This window comes from Lissotriton vulgaris, chromosome 7, assembly GCF_964263255.1.
Source record: "Lissotriton vulgaris chromosome 7, aLisVul1.2, whole genome shotgun sequence".
In the NCBI taxonomy this organism is placed as follows: Eukaryota; Metazoa; Chordata; class Amphibia; order Caudata; family Salamandridae; genus Lissotriton; species Lissotriton vulgaris.
This window is the reverse complement of record NC_141695.1, coordinates 10,692,827-10,713,911: the sequence shown is the minus strand read 5'-3', so window position 1 is coordinate 10,713,911 and position 21,085 is coordinate 10,692,827. Positions and strand designations below refer to the sequence as shown.

Genomic DNA, 21,085 nt, shown 5'->3' with positions numbered 1-21,085 from the left:
AGGTCTAGCCCGGGACCAGGGTTCAATTCCCCGCCTCGGCGGGTCTTGGGCTCAAAAATTCCACGGGCCTGATCATTCTCGCCTCGGTGCCTATTCCAATCATGGAGTTTCACTCTGCAACTCTGGGCAATAGCTTGCTTAATCTCCACAACGGCCCCCACAATGCTAAGGATGCCTGGCCTCCACCTTGGGGGTGCCCAGGAGTGGTAGCCTCACAGGGAAAAGCCAGGATGGGTTCCACAGCGGTATTCGTACAAGCGCCTTGAGACCCTTGCGGGCGAGTAGTGTGCTATACAAGTATCAATTTACAATTTATATTTTACATTTACCTGCACCGCACCCGCATGGCCAGCCACCAGCAACAATCACCTTAAGTGCATCCTGCTCAACACCCGCTCCGTCCACAGACACGCCGTCGAGCTCTGGAACCTTCTCGACACACATCACCAGACGTCACTTTCCTCACGGAAACCTGAATGAACGCCTCCTCAGCCCCCGACATCGCCATAGCCATCCCGGAAGGCTAAATGATCACCCGTAGGGACCACATCAACCAAACCGGAGGAGGCATCGCCATCGTCCACAGAAACACCATCCGCATCACAACCAACTCTGACGACACCCTCACCGCCGCCGAGCACCTTCACTTCCAGATACACACCGACCCCAAGACCACCCTCAGAGGCACTCCCATCTACAGATCCCCGGGACCACGCACACAATTCAGCGAAGCCATCGCAGACTTTATCAGCCCGCACGCCCTCACCTCCCCAGACGACATCCTCCTAGGGGACCTCAACTTCCACCTGGAGAACAACATTGACAGCAACACCGCCGCCCTGCTGGACAACCTCGCCAACCTAGGACTCAAACAACTGGTGAACACCCCCACCCACTACGCCGTCCACACGCTAGACCCCATCTTTTCCTCCAGCAAGCACATCTCCTTCAGCCACTACACCGGACTACACTGGACTGATCACAGCTAAGTCCAATTCAACTACAGGAAAACCACGACCCACCACCACCCGCAACAAGTTCCCCGCAGGAGCTGGAGCAAGATCACCGCCGACCAGCTCACCTCCTCCCTCAGCCAGAACCCTCCCGCTAACACAACGGACCCCAACGAAGCAGCCCACAACTTCACACAGTAGCTCACCAACTGCGCCCATGACTTCCCACCACTGAAGAACCCTCCCAGCAGACCCGGCAGCAAGAAAACCTTGTGGTTAACCAACTAACTTTAAAAACTCCAAGAAAAACTGCCGCACCCTCGAGAAAGCCTGGCGTTACGATCAGACTACAGAAAACATGACAGCCCTCAAGAATGCCAGCCGCATACACCACCAGCTGATCTGCACCACCAAAAGGGCAACATTCAAAGAACGACTGGACAACAACACCCACAACTGCAAGGAACTCTTCAGCATCGTCAAAGAGCTCTCCAACCTCAGCACCAGCAACAACGACATCACACCCTCGCAAGACCTCTGCAACTCACTCGCCTCGTTCTTCCACCGCAAGATCGCCGACATACACAACAGCTTCGGCACACAGACCACGCACCCAACCACCAAACCAGCGCCCCCGACCACCACCGTTTGCAACTGGACCCCGGTCAGCACCGAAGACACCACCCGCACGATGAACACCATCCACTACCGGATCACCAACCAAAACCTGCCCCCACCATGTCTACAACAAGGCCGACTCCATCATCACACCCCAACTCCGGGACATCATCAACATTTCCTTCGGAGAGCTGGAAACATGCCAAACTCAGCGCCCTCCTGAAGAAACCCACCGCAGACCCCACGGACCTCAAGAACTTCCGCCCCATCTCGCTCCTCCCTTTTCCTGCCAAAGTCATCGAGAAGACCGTCAACAAGCAACTCGCCGCCTTCCTCGAGACAAACGGATCCCTCGACCCCTCACAGTCCGACTTCCGAGCTAACCACTGCACCGAGACCGCCCTCATCGCAGTTACCGACGACATCAGATCCCTGCTTGACAACGGGGAAACAGCTGCCCTCATCCTCCTGGATCTCTCAGCAGCATTCGACACAGTCTGCCACCGCACCCTAGTCCAACGCCTCAGCAACACCGGAATCTAAGGGAAGGCCCTGGAATGGATCATCTCGTTCCTCGCCGGAAGAACCCAGAGAGTCCGCCTCCCCCCGTTCCGATCCGCGGCCCACGAAGTCATCTGCAGCGAACCCCAAGTATCCTCGCTCAGCCCCACCCTCTTCAACGTCTACATGAGCCCCCTCGCAGCCATCGCACTCCAACACAACCTTAACATCATTTCCTACGCAGACAACGACCCTGCCAGAGCCAGCCTCCAGGAAGGAATGAAAGGCGTCGCAGAGTGGATGAAGACCAGCCGCCTGAAACTGAACTCAGACAAGACGGAGGTCCTCATCCTAGGATCATCCCCTTCCGCCTGGGACAACTCCTCGTGGCCCCCTGCCAACAGACAACGCACACAACCTGGGCTTCATCCTGGACTCCTCCCTCACGATGACCAAACAAGTCAACGCCGTCTCGTCATCCTGCTTCAACACCCTGCGCATGCTCTGAAAGATCTTCCGATGGATCTCCACCGAAACCAGAAAGACGGTCACCCAGGCCCTCGTCAACAGCCGACTGGACTACGGGAACACCCTCTACGCGAGAACCACAGCCAAACTCCAGAGAAGACTACAGCGCATACAGAACGCTTCCGCACGACTCATCCTGAACATCCACAGCCACATCTCTGCCCACCTGAGAGACCTGCACTGGCTCCCCGTCAGCAAGAGAATCACGTTCAGACTCCTCACCCACGCACATAAGGCTCTCCACGACTTGGGCCCCAAGTACCTCAACAACCGCCTCACATTCTACACACCCACCCGCCAGCCAGCTCCGCTTGACCAGAGTCGCCCTCGCCACCGTCCGGCGCATGCGCAGAGCCACCGCCGGAGGAAGATCCTTCTCCTACCTGGCGACCAAGACATGGAACTCCCTCCCCATCCACCTACGACTGACCCAGGACCATTTCTCCTTCAGGAAACAACTCAAGACCTGGCTATTCGAGCAGTAGCGGATCCCTCCCCTCCCAGCGCCTTGAGACCCTAGCGGGTGAGTAGCATGCTTTACAAATTTGATTGATTGATTGATTGATTGCCCCGGCAGATATGGAGGGCGGAGGGTGAGCACGGGAGAGTGGAAACATGCCAAACTCAGCGCCCTCCTGAAGAAACCCACCGCAGACCCCACGGACCTCAAGAACTTCCGCCCCATCTCGCTCCTCCCTTTTCCTGCCAAAGTCATCGAGAAGACCGTCAACAAGCAACCCGCCGCCTTCCTCGAGACAAACGGATCCCTCGACCCCTCACAGTCCGACTTCCGAGCTAACCACTGCACCGAGACCGCCCTCATCGCAGTTACAGACGACATCAGATCCCTGCTTGACAACGGGGAAACAGCTGCCCTCATCCTCCTGGATCTCTCAGCAGCATTCGACACAGTCTGCCACCGCACCCTAGTCCAACGCCTCAGCAACACCGGAATCCAAGGGAAGGCCCTGGAATGGATCATCTCGTTCCTCGCCGGAAGAACCCAGAGAGTCCGCCTCCCCCCGTTCCGATCCGCGGCCAACTAAGTCATCTGCAGCGAACCCCAAGTATCCTCGCTCAACCCCACCCTCTTCAACGTCTACATGAGCCCCCTCGCAGCCATCGCACTCCAACACAACCTTAACATCATTTCCTACGCTGACAATAACCCTGCCACCGCCAGAGCCAGCCTCCAGGAAGGAATGAAAGGCGTCGCAGAGTGGATGAAGACCAGCCGCCTGAAACTGAACTCAGACAAGACGGAGGTCCTCATCCTAGGATCATCCCCCTGCGCCTGGGACAACTCCTGGTGGCCCCCTGCCCAGGGCACCGCCCCCAAGCCAACAGACCACGCACACAACCTGGGCTTCATCCTGGACTCCTCCCTCACGATGACCAAACAAGTCAACGCCGTCTCGTCATCCTGCTTCAACACCCTGCGCATGCTCTGAAAGATCTTCCGATGGATCCCCACCAAAACCAGAAAGACGGTCACCCAGGCCCTCGTCAACTGCCGACTGGACTACGGGAACACCCTCTACGCGAGAGCCACAGCCAAACTCCAGAGAAGACTACAGCGCATACAGAACGCTTCCGCACGACTCATCCTGAACATCCACAGCCACATCTCTGCCCACCTGAGAGACCTGCACTGGCTCCCCGTCAGCAAGAGAATCACGTTCAGACTCCTCACCCACGCACATAAGGCTCTCCACGACTTGGGCCCCAAGTACCTCAACAACCGCCTCACATTCTACACACCCACCCGCCAGCCAGCTCCGCTTGACCAGAGTCGCCCTCGCCACCGTCCGACGCATGCGCAGAGCCACCGCCGGAGGAAGATCCTTCTCCTACCTGGCGACCAAGACATGGAACTCCCTCCCCATCCACCTACGACTGACCCAGGACCATTTCTCCTTCAGGAAACAACTCAAGACCTGGCTATTCGAGCAGTAGCGGATCCCTCCCCTCCCAGCGCCTTGAGACCCTAGCGGGTGAGTAGCATGCTTTACAAATTTGCTCGATTGATTGATTGATTGCCCCGGCAGATATGGGGGGGGCGGGGGGTGAGCACGGGAGAGTGAGGCAGAGCGCTGGAGGCTTGCTGGAAATTCAGGCGGTGACTGTTGTACGCTGGTCCTTGGTTGTGGAGAGCTTTGTAGGTGTGGATCAGCATCTTGAACTGACATCTCTTCTGAATGGGGAGAGATTTGAGCTTTCTTTTTGATGTGGGTCCACTTCGCGAATCGAATACGAGTCTGGAAGCTGAATTCAGTATGGTCTGCAGTCTTTTCAGGAGGTGCAAGACGAATCCTACATAGAGTGCATTGCCATATTCAAGTCAGCTGGTGACTAGGGCTTGGGTGATGGTTTGTCTGGTGTGGACAGAGGGCTATTTGAAGATCTGAAGCAGACAGAGGAGACTGCCTTGATCTGGCTTCTCACTGAGAATTTGCTGTTCAGGATGATTCGAAGGTTGTGGGCATGGTATGAGGAGTGGGTGAGGGTCCTAGTTTGGAGGGCCACCAGGCATCGCTCCATGGGGAGGTGTTGTTCCCAAAGATCAGCACTTCTGTTTTTTCAGTGTTGAGTTTTAGGTAGTTGTCTTTCAGCCAATCAGCATTGCTCGTCAAGCACCTGCAGAAGTTGTCTATCAAGGAGAAGTGGTCTTCTGATAACGAGAGGTTTAGTTGGATGTCGTTGGCGTAGGATATGATGTTTCGTCCACATGTCCGGACAATGTTAACCAAGGGGTCATGTGGGTGTTGATCAGTGTAGGGCTGAAGGACAAGCCTTGAGGGACGCCGCAGATGACGTTCTTGGGTTGAAGGGTAGTAGGTCAATTCTCTGGGTTCTACCGGTGAGAAAGGAGGCGATCCATTTGGGGGCGTCTCCTTGGATTCCAATGTGGTGGAAGCCATCTGATGAGGATGTGGTGGGACATGGTGCTGAATGCTGCTGAGGTTGTGGAGGATCAGGACTGTTGTTTCTCCCCATTCAAGGAGGGTTTTGATATAGTCTGTTGCAGCTATCAGGGCGGTTTCAGTGCTGTGGTTGGTGGGGAATCCAGTTTGGGAGGTGTCCAGAAGGTGGTTATTCTTCAGGAGTTCGGCAGTCGATGGCTTTTTCAAAGACGTTCGTGGAAAAGGGGTGCAGGGAGATGGGAAGGTGTTCCATGAGTTTGCAGGGGTCGGCAGAAGGTTTCCTGAGAAGGGGTTTGACTTTTGAGTTTCCATTCTTCGGGGAAGCTGGCCAGGTGATGAATGCGTTGAAGATGGCAGTGAGCATGTTGCTGATCATCGTGCTCCCTAGGTTGAAAACACGTCGGGGACAGGGGTCCGTGGGTACTTGAGTGGACGGAGTTCATGATGGCTGTGGGGTCATGTGTGGCAAGCTGGTACCAGGTGGTGAGGAGGTGGTCGGTGTTAACATATGTGGGAGGGAGATGTCTGAGAAAGTCAGGGTTCAAAGTTCTTGTAGCTGGTGCAGCACTTGCTGTCAAGAAATCCACCAGGGTATTGCAGAGTTGCTGGAAGGGAGTAATTATGATTTTGTTGGCTGAGAGGTTGGAGAACTCTGACGATGTTGAAGTGTTCTTTGCTGTGATTAGAACATGCTTCAATGTGGGTGGCAAAAGTGCTTATTTTTGTCTCCTTCAAGAGAAGGTGGTATTTTGTTAGCGATGCCTTGAATGTTGCTTGGTCTGTGGGCTTCTTGCTGGTGTGCCATTTCTTTTCCAGTCATTTGCAGTTGCATTTGGTAGTTCTGAGTTCCATGGTGCACCAACTGGCCTGTTTGGAGGATCTGTTGGGTTTGGTTTGCCTGGCAGGGGCGACGCGGTTGGTGCACTCGGTGATCCAGGCGGAGAAGTTCTTGACAGCCTGTTCTAGGTTGGTTGCGGCGTCAGGGTTGCAGGTGCTGAGGTGGTCGGTCCTCTAGCTCTCTGACACTTTGTTTCAGCTGCAATGTGAGGTGCTGAGCTGCTTCGTGGTAGTGCTGGGGGCTCCTGTAATGATGAAGTAGACAATGGCGTGGTCTGTCCACGTGAGCTTGGTGGCATGACTGTACTTGACTGTCGTTGACAATGAAAATGGTGCTGAGTGCGTGTCCTGCGGTGTGTGAGGTCACTGACTAGTTGTTCATGCTTTCGAGAAGGTTGGTGGTTCTGGTGCCGTTGGGGCAGTCAAGGTGAAATTTGAGGTCTCTGAGGAAGATGTAATGTTTGGAGTTATGGGGAGCGGGCAATGAATTTGGGAATGGCGTTGCAGAGGTTGGGGTGAGGTTCAGGAGGTATGTATGCGAGGGTGCGAGGGTGCTTCTGGTGGTGTTTTTGCCGTCAATTTGGAAGTATAGTTGTTCCATGACGGGGGTGGTGTTGTCTGCTTTGGTGGTGCAGTTTGTTGATTTGTTGATTTGGTCTCAGTGTGTTATCTTGAAGCCGAGGGGCCTTGCTGAGGTGGTTAGGTGAGGAAGCTGGGTTAAGTCAGGTCTCGATGAGGAAGGTGAAGCCGGGCTGAGGGAGGAACTGTCCCAGTTCTCGATGGTGGGCTTGCAGAGTTATTGTGCATTGAGCAGGAGGCAGTGGAGTTGTTCTGGGGCAGTCGTGGTTGGCGTGGTGGTCGTCATCGTGCGTACAGGTGCTCTAGTGTTGAAAGAAAAAACGAGTGCCGGCAGAAAAATGGTCCAACGGTGTAATGAGGAAAGGTGTGGCAGCGGATGTTGAAGAGACTGGGGTCCAGGACACGGAGCTCGTCAGCGTGTATTGCCGGGTGAGCCAGGGTTCTTGGAACTGGACGCGGTCCAGGCACGGATGGGCTTGCCTTTGGCGCGCCTGCTGCATAGATGCACTGCAGACTCCATTAAGTTGGTCCCAGGAGAAGGAATGGGCGCTGGATGGCAGAGGGTGAGGCTAGCAGGAAGCTAGAGGAAAGAAACAGGCTGGAAGGACTGGCAAGGAGAAAATAACGGAGAATCCGGGAAAAAATACTTTATTAATCAGGCAGATAAAGCGGCTCTACAGCAGTCGACAGTATTGCAAGAAGGCGGCGAGTGGAAAAAGAGGAGAAAACAAGGATATAGTGAACAACCAACACAGTAGCAGACAACAAACAGCAAATTATAAGCAAACCATTACTTCATTATTTTGTTATTTTCATTTATGTTAGCAGTGTACAGGGCACTAAAAAAACGGACTGAACAAAAGACAGTAGAGCAGTGGACAGTACACAGTAATTAATGCAAGACGGTGGTGAGTGGAGAAACGAGAAAACAGGGAAATAGTGAACAACAGATGCAGCAGCAAACAGCAAATTATAAGCAAAGCATTACTTCAGTATTTTGTTGTTTTCTCTCATGTTAGCAGTGTATGGGTAATCATTTCACCTCATTAGAATACATTTAACAACCAAACACATCAATATGCAACTGAAAGGTGACCCAAAAAGTTTTGTGAAGGGCTATCTACTGCGAGGGTAACAAATGTTCCTGCGTGTTCATTAACTTTTGATCCATTTGAGCTAGAAACAATGTTTGGTTAAAATGTTGAGATTATATAGTAGATGAAGGATTATGTGGCAAATGCAGAAAATCCAAAATTATGTGGAAAATGCTACGGCCTCAGAATTGCTCAATTCCAGTGACCCTGGCAATAAGTTCCTTGAGAGCGAGGACAGCGTACAGGGAGAATAAGGGACTTTCCACTAACACATGCCTGCTGCAGTCAGTGGAGACATGTTTGTAGAGCTGCTGGAATTACAAACTCTTCATACAGCGTTCATAAAGGCTTCAATAGAACCCTGAAACTACGTTACACTGGGGGCCCCCCTCCCACCAACACCAAGAGGTGCTTGCTCCTTTCATTTGCCAACTTCCTCTAGCTCATCAATACAAGACATTGGGGCACATATTGCCATGGTTTATAAATACATGTATTTACCTCCACATCAGACCTCTTAAGAGGTTGACCATCTTGAATTCCCAGCTAACACCGTCAGGAAAGGGTCACTCCATAAGGCAATGGTGCTGCTTATCCGGCTGCACCGAACATATGCGCATTATCATAAGAACGCTTCCTTCTCTTTACACTACCTCACACCTTTTCCTGCTACCCACAATGACACTTCCCCACCCACAAAGCAAATATCTCCTGGCACTGCGATACAAGAGCCCTCATTGTTACCACAGGAATGGAACCCCAGCCAGGCCGCCGACAACCTCACGAAGTGGATCAGCAACTGCGCGGACGAACTCGCCCCTCTGAGGACCCCGCCCAGCAGACCCGCCAGCAAGAAAGCCACATGGTTCACCGACGAACTCAAGAGCTCCAAGAAGAACTGCCGAGCCCTCGAGAAAGTCTGGAGAAGGGAACCAACACCGGACAACATGACCACCCTCAAGCTTGCCACCCGGAAGCACCACCAACTGATCCGCGCCACCAAGAAAACTGCATTCAAGGACCGGCTGGACAACAACGCACACAACTGCAAGGAACTCTTCAACATCGTGAAAGAGCTCTCCAACCCCAACGCCGGAAACAACGACATCACCCCATCGCAAGACCTCTGCAACTCCCTCGCCTCCTACTTCCACAACAAGATCGCGGACATACACAACAGCTTCAGCATTCAACCGACGCACGCCACGACCACAGCAACGCCACCCACCACCACCCCCCGCTCCTGGACTCCGATCAGCACCGAAGACACCGTCCGCATGATGAACTCCGTCCACTCCGGATCTCCGACCGACCCCTGCCCTCACCACGTCTTCAACAAGGCCGACGCTGTCATCGCACCCCACCTGCGGGGCATTATCAACACCTCCTTCGACACCGCCACCTTCCCTGAGAGCTGGAAGCACACCGAACTCAGCGCTCTACTCAAGAAACCCACAGCGGACCCCACCGAACTCAAGAATTACCGCCCCATCTCGCTCCTCCCGTATCCAGCCAAAGTCATCGAGAAGACCGTCAACAAACAGCTGGCCGCCTTCCTCGAGACGAATGGATCCCTCGACCCCTCACAGTCTGGCTTCCGAGCCAACCACAGCACCGAGACCGCCCTCATCGCCGCCACCGACGACATCAGGGCCATGATGGACAACGGAGAAACAGCGGCCCTCATCCTCCTAGACCTCTCCGCGGCATTCGACACTGTCTGCCACCGCACCCTAGTGCAGCGCCTCAGCAACTTCGGAATCCAGGAGAAGGCACTGGAATGGATCGTCTCCTTCCTCGACGGAAGAACACAGAGAGTCCGTCTACCACCGTACAAGTCAGAGGCCACCGAAGTCATCTGCGGCGTCCCTCAAGGATCCTCGCTGAGCCCCACCCTCTTCAACGTCTACATGAGCCCCCTCGCGGCCATCGCACGCCAGCACAACCTCAACATAATCTCCTACGCCGACGACACCCAGCTGATCCTCTCCCTGACCAACGACCCAGCCGCAGCCAGAGCCAACCTGCACGAAGGGATGAAAGATGTAGCCGAGTGGATGACGACCAGCCGCCTGAAACTGAACTCAGACAAGACGGAGGTCCTCATCCTGGGCTCCTCGCCCTCCGCCTGGGACGACTCCTGGTGGCCCCCCGCCCTGGGCATCGCACCCAAACCGACGGACCACGCACGCAACCTGGGCTTCATCCTGGACTCCTCCCTCTCCATGACCAAGCAAGTCAACGCAGTCTCCTCGTCTTGCTTCAACATCCTACGCATGCTACGGAAGATCTTCTGGTGGATCCCCACCGAGACCAGGAAGACCGTCACCCAGGCCCTCGTCACCAGCCGACTGGACTACGGCAACGCCCTCTGCGCCGGTACCACCGCCAAGATCCAGAAGAGACTCCAGCGGATCCAGAATGCCTCAGCCAGACTCATCCTCGACATCCCACGAACCAGCCACATCACCGGACACCTGAGAGACCTTCACTGGCTCCCCGTCAACAAAAGAATCACCTTCCGCCTCCTCACCCACGCACACAAAGCCCTACACGATCAAGGCCCGAGCTACCTCAACAACCGAATCAACTTCTACGCTCCCAAACGCCACCTCCGATCAGCCAGCCACGCCCTCGCCGCCGTCCCCCGCATCCAAAGAGCGACATCAGAAGGACGGTCCTTCTCCTACCTGGCCGCCAAGACCTGGAACTCCCTCCCGACCGACCTGCGCTTGACCCAAGACCACCTCTCCTTCAGGAAGAAGCTCAAGACCTGGCTGTTCGAGCAGTAGCGCCCACCCCCAAGCGCCTTGAGACCCTACGGGTAAGTAGTGCGCTCTATAAATGTCTATGATTGATTGATTGATTGACTATTCCAATTTTGCATTTCAGATATCTTTCCACACTCTACGCCGTCTCGACAAATGCAAAAGCACAATATCTTTCACCTTCTCGCATACGGCTTCAAGTCTCTTTATCTTGGCGTCTGGGCCCACTCACACATCCATCGGCTTCAATTAACTCATCCTCAGCACAGACGTATTAGCAGACAATTTGTTGGCATGACTTACAATTGATAGAGTGACAACTTCTTTGCACATTCAATAACATAACCTGGAGGACTGAAGACTTGATAAAGCTCATGGCAAAGTACCACCAGCAATTCACGTATCAGCTGACAGACTCAAGAAACCCCTTAATCTACAAAAGACATTAGGTATCTCTGGGTCTATTCCACTCACACCAAAGATCCAAGAAAACAAGACATACAATAAGTTATATTCATCAACTGTCTTCGGCTGAAGAACGTCCAACATAACTAAGGTCCGTGACAAATCATTTCTTGATTCCCATGTTTGTGTGAATGACTCACATTATAAAGTGCAATTTAAAAGAGTAACACCCTTCCAAAGGACTTCTGCAACTTCTCTTGCACCATCATCCGTCAGCCCCACACATGCAATCAGATTTGTTGTCACCCCTGGAAATGTCACAGGGGCCTCCTTTGGAGTCTGGCGGTAGGTGGAAATGTCAAAGGGGCCTCCTTTGGAGTCTGGCGGTATGTGGAAATGTCAAAGGGGCCTCCTTTGGAGTCTGGCGGTGTGTGGAAATGTCAAAGGGGCCTCCTTTGGAGTCTGGCGGTATGTGGAAATGTCAAAGGGGCCTCCTTTGGAGTCTGGCGGTATGTGGAAATGTCAAAGGGGCCTCCTTTGGAGTCTGGCCGTGTGTGGAAATGTCAAAGGGGCCTCCACTTTTTGTAAATATTTTTGTCCACCCTAAGCGTGGAAGAGTATTCTCAGATGTGAGACCCTTGCTCATTGCACCATCAGGATTCAAGCAAACCGGGCCGAAGACGGCTGTAATGCCAGAAACCGGTCCCCGGGAGCTTGTTTCCTTCCCAGTGTAAGAATTGGCTTCTGTAGTTTGGTTTGTCCTGTTCCCATCATGCACTGGGACAGGAACAGACTAATTTGCATACAGCCAGGTTCTGAAACTGGGATGGTGCAGTGAGCTAAAAAACGGTGTTGGATCCAGCCCTGATCTTTTGACTGGGTGAGAGCTTTCTGCTTAATTCAGAGACTCTGTCCCTCACCACCCCTTTTTGTAAATATTTTTGTCCACCCTAAGCGTGGAAGGGTATTCTCAGATGTGAGACCCTTGCTCATTGCACCATCAGGATTCAAGCAAACCGGGCCGAAGACGGCTGTAATGCCAGAAACCGGTCCCCGGGAGCTCGTTTCCTTCCCAGTGTAAGAATTGGCTTCTGTAGTTTGGTTTGTCCTGTTCCCATCATGCACTGGGACAGGAACAGACTAATTTGCATACAGCCAGGTTCTGAAACTGGGATGGTGCAGTGAGCTAAAAAACGGTGTTGGATCCAGCCCTGATCTTTTGACTGGGTGAGAGCTTTCTGCTTAATTCAGAGACTCTGTCCCTCACCACCCCTTTTTGTAAATATTTTTGTCCACCCTAAGCGTGGAAGGGTATTCTCAGATGTGAGACCCTTGCTCATTGCACCATCAGGATTCAAGCAAACCGGGCCGAAGACGGCTGTAATGCCAGAAACCGGTCCCCGGGAGCTTGTTTCCTTCCCAGTGTAAGAATTGGCTTCTGTAGTTTGGTTTGTCCTGTTCCCATCATGCACTGGGACAGGAACAGACTAATTTGCATACAGCCAGGTTCTGAAACTGGGATGGTGCAGTGAGCTAAAAAACGGTGTTGGATCCAGCCCTGATCTTTTGACTGGGTGAGAGCTTTCTGCTTAATTCAGAGACTCTGTCGCTCACCACCCCTTTTTGTAAATATTTTTGTCCACCCTAAGCGTGGAAGGGTATTCTCAGATGTGAGACCCTTGCTCATTGCACCATCAGGATTCAAGCAAACCGGGCCGAAGACGGCTGTAATGCCAGAAACCGGTCCCCGGGAGCTTGTTTCCTTCCCAGTGTAAGAATTGGCTTCTGTAGTTTGGTTTGTCCTGTTCCCATCATGCACTGGGACAGGAACAGACTAATTTGCATACAGCCAGGTTCTGAAACTGGGATGGTGCAGTGAGCTAAAAAACGGTGTTGGATCCAGCCCTGATCTTTTGACTGGGTGAGAGCTTTCTGCTTAATTCAGAGACTCTGTCCCTCACCACCCCTTTTTGTAAATATTTTTGTCCACCCTAAGCGTGGAAGGGTATTCTCAGATGTGAGACCCTTGCTCATTGCACCATCAGGATTCAAGCAAACCGGGCCGAAGACGGCTGTAATGCCAGAAACTGGTCCCCGGGAGCTTGTTTCCTTCCCAGTGTAAGAATTGGCTTCTGTAGTTTGGTTTGTCCTGTTCCCATCATGCACTGGGACAGGAACAGACTAATTTGCATACAGCCAGGTTCTGAAACTGGGATGGTGCAGTGAGCTAAAAAACGGTGTTGGATCCAGCCCTGATCTTTTGACTGGGTGAGAGCTTTCTGCTTAATTCAGAGACTCTGTCCCTCACCACCCCTTTTTGTAAATATTCCTTTGGAGTCTGGCGGTATGTGGAAATGTCACAGGGGCCTCCTTTGGAGTCTGGCGGTATGTGGAAATGTCAAAGGGGCCTCCTTTGGAGTCTGGCGGTATGTGGAAATGTCAAAGGGGCCTCCTTTGGAGTCTGGCGGTATGTGGAAATGTCAAAGGGGCCTCCTTTGGAGTCTGGCCGTGTGTGGAAATGTCAAAAGGGCCTCCTTTGGAGTCTGGCGGTATGTGGAAATGTCACAGGGGCCTCCTTTGGAGTCTGGCGGTATGTGGAAATGTCAAAGGGGCCTCCTTTGGAGTCTGGCGGTATGTGGAAATGTCAAAGGGGCCTCCTTTGGAGTCTGGCGGTATGAGGAAATGTCAAAGGGGCCTCCTTTGGAGTCTGGCCGTGTGTGGAAATGTCAAAGGGGCCTCCTTTGGAGTCTGGCGGTATGTGGAAATGTCACAGGGGCCTCCTTTGGAGTCTGGCGGTAGGTGGAAATGTCAAAGGGGCCTCCTTTGGAGTCTGGCCGTGTGTGGAAATGTCAAAGGGGCCTCCTTTGGAGTCTGGCCGTGTGTGGAAATGTCAAAGGGGCCTCCTTTGGAGTCTGGCGGTATGTGGAAATGTCAAAGGGGCCTCCTTTGGAGTCTGGCCGTGTGTGGAAATGTCAAAGGGGCCTCCTTTGGAGTCTGGCGGTATGTGGAAATGTCACAGGGGCCTCCTTTGGAGTCTGGCGGTATGTGGAAATGTCAAAGGGGCCTCCTTTGGAGTCTGGCGGTATGTGGAAATGTCAAAGGGGCCTCCTTTGGAGTCTGGCGGTATGTGGAAATGTCAAAGGGGCCTCCTTTGGAGTCTGGCCGTGTGTGGAAATGTCAAAGGGGCCTCCTTTGGAGTCTGGCGGTATGTGGAAATGTCACAGGGGCCTCCTTTGGAGTCTGGCGGTATGTGGAAATGTCAAAGGGGCCTCCTTTGGAGTCTGGCCGTGTGTGGAAATGTCAAAGGGGCCTCCTTTGGAGTCTGGCGGTATGTGGAAATGTCACAGGGGCCTCCTTTGGAGTCTGGCGGTATGTGGAAATGTCAAAGGGGCCTCCTTTGGAGTCTGGCGGTATGTGGAAATGTCAAAGGGGCCTCCTTTGGAGTCTGGCCGTGTGTGGAAATGTCAAAGGGGCCTCCTTTGGAGTCTGGCGGTATGTGGAAATGTCACAGGGGCCTCCTTTGGAGTCTGGCGGTATGTGGAAATGTCAAAGGGGCCTCCTTTGGAGTCTGGCGGTAGGTGGAAATTCTCCCATTCCTTGGACATCAACTAATTCATCATAACTAATGCACAGAGAACAGGGATGAAACTCATACATCGTATGCTAAGAAGCAAAGACACCGGTTGTAACTTCACCCAAAGAGTTGAAGGCTTGCTGGACTTCCTTCATCACGTTCTTGTAAAGTTCCTTCTGCCAGTTGTGTAAGAGCGTCCACTCCTCTTCAGAGAAATAGGCGGCCACATCACAGAATGTGAGAGGGGCCTGAAAAAGCAAAGTTGGTTCCAAGGATTAAGAAACACTCTAGTTACACATACATTTGAAATCCAAAATACTATTTGCCGATTACAACGGGGAACAGAGAAATAACATGATGAAACATACATAGGGAAAATGCCTCTAATATCCAAATAATGTGTGGTACGTTAAGGAAAGTGTAGAAGCACAATTCACTGGGGACCTTGTGGAGCAGGTGTTGAGATTAATACTTATGATGTCAATGTGCATTCTGATGTATGCAGGCGTAGCACCCTACCCTACCGCATTGCCTCCATCATCTGCCTTGTCTAATGCAAATTGGTTGTTTGTTATGTGATTTTAATAGTCTTTGTATATGAATTGCAAATCAGCTTTACAAGAACAAAAGTCTAAAAAAAACCAAGAAAATGTTATAAAAAGATAAAATATATATACTATTTATGAATAATAAAATGAATAATTGATTTATTAATTGGGTGGTGAGTCTTCATGCTGTTAGGTGATATTTTTACACCTTTCATTTGTGGTTTTTTGTATATATATATATATAGTTTTGAATTCTCAATTCTTTTCACTTGGCTATACACCGTTCTCAAATTAATTGCAGGCGTAGCAGAAGCAGTGCCAATATATGCAATATTGATTTACGCTGTGATCTATGCACGCACAATGATATCAATACCAGTAAACGCAATGCCAATGTACCCTGGGACCTATGCATGCATAGTGATGCCAATACCAGTAAATCCAATGTCGAAGTACACCGTAACTTATGCCCGCATAATGACATCAATATCACAGAATGCAATGTTGATGTACGATGTAACAACTGTGCGTATAATAATGAGATTATCGGCACATATGGTATCAATGACTGCCATGTTACCCGTGCACAATCACAAACTCGTATCATTGGTGTCGGATTCATCCGAGATGTCCTCCCCATCAACCCAAAGTCAGACATACGTAGTCAGACAAAACCTGCGACACAAAACCAAGCCTAACGATTGACAGGTCACAGGTGGGGTTACACTTAGCCCAAAGACAACCGCACATCCAGGGAAAACCCTGATCGATCCCATAGATAGGCAATAACACCACAAACAGGACCTCGGAGATGGGCCTCAATAAAACACATTTGGCCAAAGGCGTAAGTTCGCAAAATACCACAAAGTTAGATGCCTAGGTAGTTAGGAGCCTTGTCAATCGGGACACAACAAGCACACTGCATGAGGTTATCACGCACTCAGCACACTGGACATCTGGACACACACAAACTGGCCTAAACTAGCTCTCCGAGAGTTCGAGAGCCATCTGTGTCCCCCTCATCGGATTTTTTTTTCTTATTTGGGACTATGATGCTTTTCAAAAAATGTCAAAGTGTTTTATTGTACCCACAAAATATGTATCTGTTCTCTGTAACTGTCTTCCGATGTGCCCCCATAGATACTTTCCCGGCTGCAGCGTTTCAACCAACTTGTTGCTGTTTTGCCAAACGCCTCTTGTCTTGTCATTTATTTAAGGTAAAAAATAATTTGCGATCTACAAAGGATGAAATATTTTTGCATAGAGGGAATGGTCAATGTAAGTTTGCTTAGGAAAACCCCAGCTCTTTGTGCTGTATTAGCATCAACGGAGGCTTGAAAAAGTTCAGAGGCTTAGGAATAACCATACTACAATAAAGGTCGCAAAGGGTCCAACTGAAAGCATTTCAACAACTTACCTTGAATTAGGTGAGCGCACAACAGACTGTAAGGAGCTGAGAGAATAATAGGAAGATTAGGAGACACATTGCTGATGTTTAAGAGACCGCATAATGGTGGAAAACATTATTAGTATTCCTTCACAACATAATTATCAGATAGATGGGGGTGGAGCCAAGATGGCGACCATGTGAGACGCGTTGCTCGGCTACTCCGGCAGTCCGCCATGACGAAAACCTATTTCAGCCAGCTTCAGGACACAGCAAAGCAGTGGATCAGAGCGTGAGCAGTCTGAGGCCAGCTGGCGGGACGGGGGAACTGGCAAACTACCTTTGGCATATGGAAAGCTAGTGGCCTGGGAGCGCCGCTCGAGGCCATGCAGCACAAGATGCCGGGAGGGTTGTCCGAGGCTGCCCTGGCCTGAAGCAGCGCAGCCCGTTCAGGAGAGACCTGCTACAAGTGGAGGAGTGGCGACAACTGCACCTGGGGGCCTTGTTTAGAACCTCAGTGCAGAGCGTCTCTGGCTGCCAGTAGCCACATGGTGAGGGAGAGACCACCTGTGGTCTTGAGCAGAGAATCAAGCCCTACTGCGAGGAGTGAGTGGCTGGCGAAGGAATGAAGGTCCTGGCCGAATAGATGAAGAACAGCCGGCTGAAACTGAACTCAGACACGACGGAGGTCTTCATCCTCGGATCCTCCCCCTTGGCCTGGGACAACTACACTGGGAACAGCTCCAACCCCCACCAAACACGCACGCAACCTAGGGGTCATCCTCGACTCCACTCTCTCCATGACTAAGCAGGTCAATGCCGTCTCCTCCTGCTTCAACACTCTTCACATGCTCTGCAAGACCTACAAGTGGATCACCGAAACGAGAAGAACGGTCACCCAGGCCCTGGTCAGCAGCAGGCTGGACTAAGGAAACGCCCTCTACGCAGGAGCCTCGGCCAAACTCCTGAAACGGCTTCAACGCATCCAGAACGCCTCTGCACGCCTCATCCTCGACATCACCCGCAGCAGCCACATTACACCCCACCTGAGAAACCTGCACTGGCTGCCCATCAACAAGAGGATAACCTTCAAGCACCTCACCCACGCATACAAGGCACTCCACAACACCGGAATAGCGTACCTAAACAGACGACTCCGCTTCTACACCCCCACTCGCCAGCTCCGCTCCAGCAACCTCGCCACAGTTTCTCATTTCTGTAGAGCGACCTCCGGCGGCAGATCGTTCTCCCACCTCGCCGCCAAGACCTGGAACACCCTCCCCACCCACATACGGCAGACCCAAGACATGCTAACCTTCAGAAGACTCCTCAATACCTGGCTCTTCAAGCAGTAGCAGCATTCCCCACCCCGCAGCACCTTGAGACCCTCACGGGTGAGTCGCCTCACGGGTGAGTAGCGTGCTTTATAAATGCTGTGTTTGATTGATTGATTTGCTCTACAAGCTGAAGCTGCACACCAACCAAAAACCAGGAGAGGTGAAAGCCAGCAATCCCAGTAGTAGCACAAGCCAATGTTGGGCAGGGAGCAAGGCCCCTACTGCAGCCACTTTTTTTTTTGCAGAGTTTTATATAGCGCGAACTTGACCCGAATCAGAATCGGGTATCAGTGCGCTTTATAGAGCACCAGTTACATTACATGAGGACACACATTCATTTTTTTTTTTTAGGCATGTGGAGATTAAGTGATTTGCCCAGAATCACAGAGTGTTTTAGCATCATTACGAGACTCGAACCAAGTTCCCCAGGTCCGTGGTCGAGCGTCCTAGCTGTTAGGCCAACTCATCTCCCCTTTTAAGAGATGTGTGCACATGCTAAAACAGTTCAGAAAAGGGGGTGGTGATGAACAGAGTGTCTGAATTAAGCAGACCACTCTTACCCAGTCCAAAGATCAGGGCTTGATCCATCACCGTTATTTAGCTCACTGCACCATCCCAGCTCAGAACCTGGCTATATGCAATTAGTCTGTCCCTGACCCAGTGCATCATGGAAACAGGGCAGACCAAACTACCAAGCCAATTCTTCACCAGAAAGGAGACAAGCTTCTGGGGACGAGTTTGGTTTGGTTTGCCCTGTTCCCATCATGCACTGGGACAGGAACAGACTAATTTGCATGTAGCCAGGTTCTGAGCTGGGCGAGCGTATCTGAGAATGTCTAGGCTGAGTCTGGTGGCTGTGTTTTTGGATGGTCTTGAATCTTTGCTTGAGTGGTTGGAGGTGCCGAGGTAGAGTGTGTTGCAATAGTCACGTCTACTGGTTAGGAGGGCCTTAGTGACCATGCGTCTTTGGTGCATATAGAGCCATTCCCACATCTTGGAAAGCATTCTGAGGATGAGACAGCAGGATGTAATCAAAGTGTTGACCCATTTACTTATTGTGAGGTTTCTGGCCTGGTCTCGAAGGCTGGGCATGGGACCTGATTCATGGCATCAGGAGTCATCCCAAGGGGAGCTCTTGTTCGCAAAGATCAGGATCTCTATTCTGCCTTGTTGTGTAGTTCCGAGGATCCCCCAGGACCTGCACGTTTTGGATGACCTAAATGGAGGGCTTGGTGCGCAGACAGACCCTGGACACCCCCATAGGTTAAGTCAGCCGTTAGACCAGCTAGCTCTTCGGTGCCACTACCATCCCTTAGTTTCCTACAGTGGCATATGTCGTTTCTGGCAACCACCAAACATGACAACCTGATTCCTCCGGTATCGTGGAAACAATGTGGTATCTTTCGCTCAGTCACTCGTGCTTTCCTTTCTCAGAATACATAGAATGATGATTGGAACGGTTTCAATAATTATTTACTGGTCAAGCATCAGTCTAGTATAAAACATATTAGCTGTGACAATCAAAAGACAGGAGCAGACAAATGTAAACCGCTAGCACCAATATCGTAAAAAAGTAGATACATTTCTACATAGTGCTAATAAGATAAATAAAAGCATATTATATAAAACAAAAGCATTTACGTACTCCTGCAATAAGTAGTCTACCTAACTGTGTCTAGCCTAGAGGTGTAGGTGAAGCATATATGTGTAAGTGCTAGGGTACGTTCTAATGGAGCCAATAATCCCCCGGGGAAGTACCAACCTCTCACCAGATGGTTCTGAATGAAGGACCCCGTCTCTGCGCCGAGATTGGCAGCCCACAAGGGATGTCAGGTCTCTGGCTGTCAAAAGATCAGCCTGCAGAGCCTCGGTCCAGCCTGGAAGGAATTATCCTCTGCTGTGTAAGGGGAGCAAGGGTCTTTTATACTAAAGTGGTCATTCAGAGGTTTTCTAGAATCAATGTTTTGAAAACATTTGCTAATCCCCTGCTAATCGTTTGCTAAACAAACATGATCATGCATAGCTGAATACAGGCCACGGATGAAAAAAAAGTGGTGACCCTTGTACAGAATAAATCTACTGTGCCTAGGGACATGTTTATGTACGTCAGGTACTGGAAGTAAGCTATGGTACCAAGAGTCTGATGTCGAAGAGACATAAGTAGGCTACTAGGTAAATGGTCACCTATGTAATACCGTTATGTCGTGCGGATGGGACAAAATGCATGTAAATGGTATGTGCATGATGGGACTATGCTTAAGGACACGACACTCACTGTTCATGAAAAGGTCAACAAGGTCAGCTTGGTAATGATCGAGTAAATGCTAAAAGAAGGCATGAAAATCATTTATAAGGAAAGGATACTAAAAGCACTTTTACATTTTTTTTTTTAAATGTCCAGAAAATAAGGTCTTATCGAAAGCATTCTGCTCTAAAAAGTGTTCATAAATGGTCCTCTGTATATTTGAATATATTGTCATTGTTTTTCTGAGCACCTGAAAGCCACTTATGTTCAGATAGAGCACAGAAGAAAAACAAAGTCTGTTTGACCATCAATTTGGTACATGTTTACAAAGCTGCCAAACAGTTCCCAGCAGAGGAGAGGCCAGATTGTTTAGGAATCCTGTGCTGAAGACTCAACATCACTAAACATGGCACCTGCAGTGAGTGAGCAGAGGTGGTCATCATAGTTACCACGGCAGCAGTTGTGGAAGAATTAGATGCCTGTGTGCCTGAGACTGATGTTTGCACATCCGTTGCAAAGCTGTTCTCCAGTCCAACAGGAGCTGCAGCGTCCCATGGAGGCCATCTTCAACATGTAAATACGATGTGGACCACTGTAACTGTGCACATGGGCCCGTAAAGGCGCCAGGAGCATGTCTATGTCTGGCGTCGCAACCAATGGAAGTGTTAGACAGCGGTCCAACACGCGTCCGAATCTGCAAAAGAGGCAGCGGAATACTGGCAGAATGCAGTCAAGCCAGGCGGGTCTGAAAGACAGGATCGCATGCTCACTCAACTCTCGAAGCCGA

General features: G+C 51.1%; 1 protein-coding gene across 1 annotated transcript in view; it reads right to left on the bottom strand.

The window, feature by feature from the left end:
• The window catches only part of LOC147700503 (uncharacterized), a 186,676-nt gene that overhangs the window by 115,334 nt on the left and 50,257 nt on the right, over positions 1-21,085 (bottom strand). Inside the window, exon 2 of the mRNA XM_086929648.1 lies at positions 14,903-15,029. Coding sequence (XP_086785774.1) covers positions 14,903-15,029 — 127 coding nt within the window. The remainder of the gene's footprint in view (positions 1-14,902; positions 15,030-21,085) is intronic.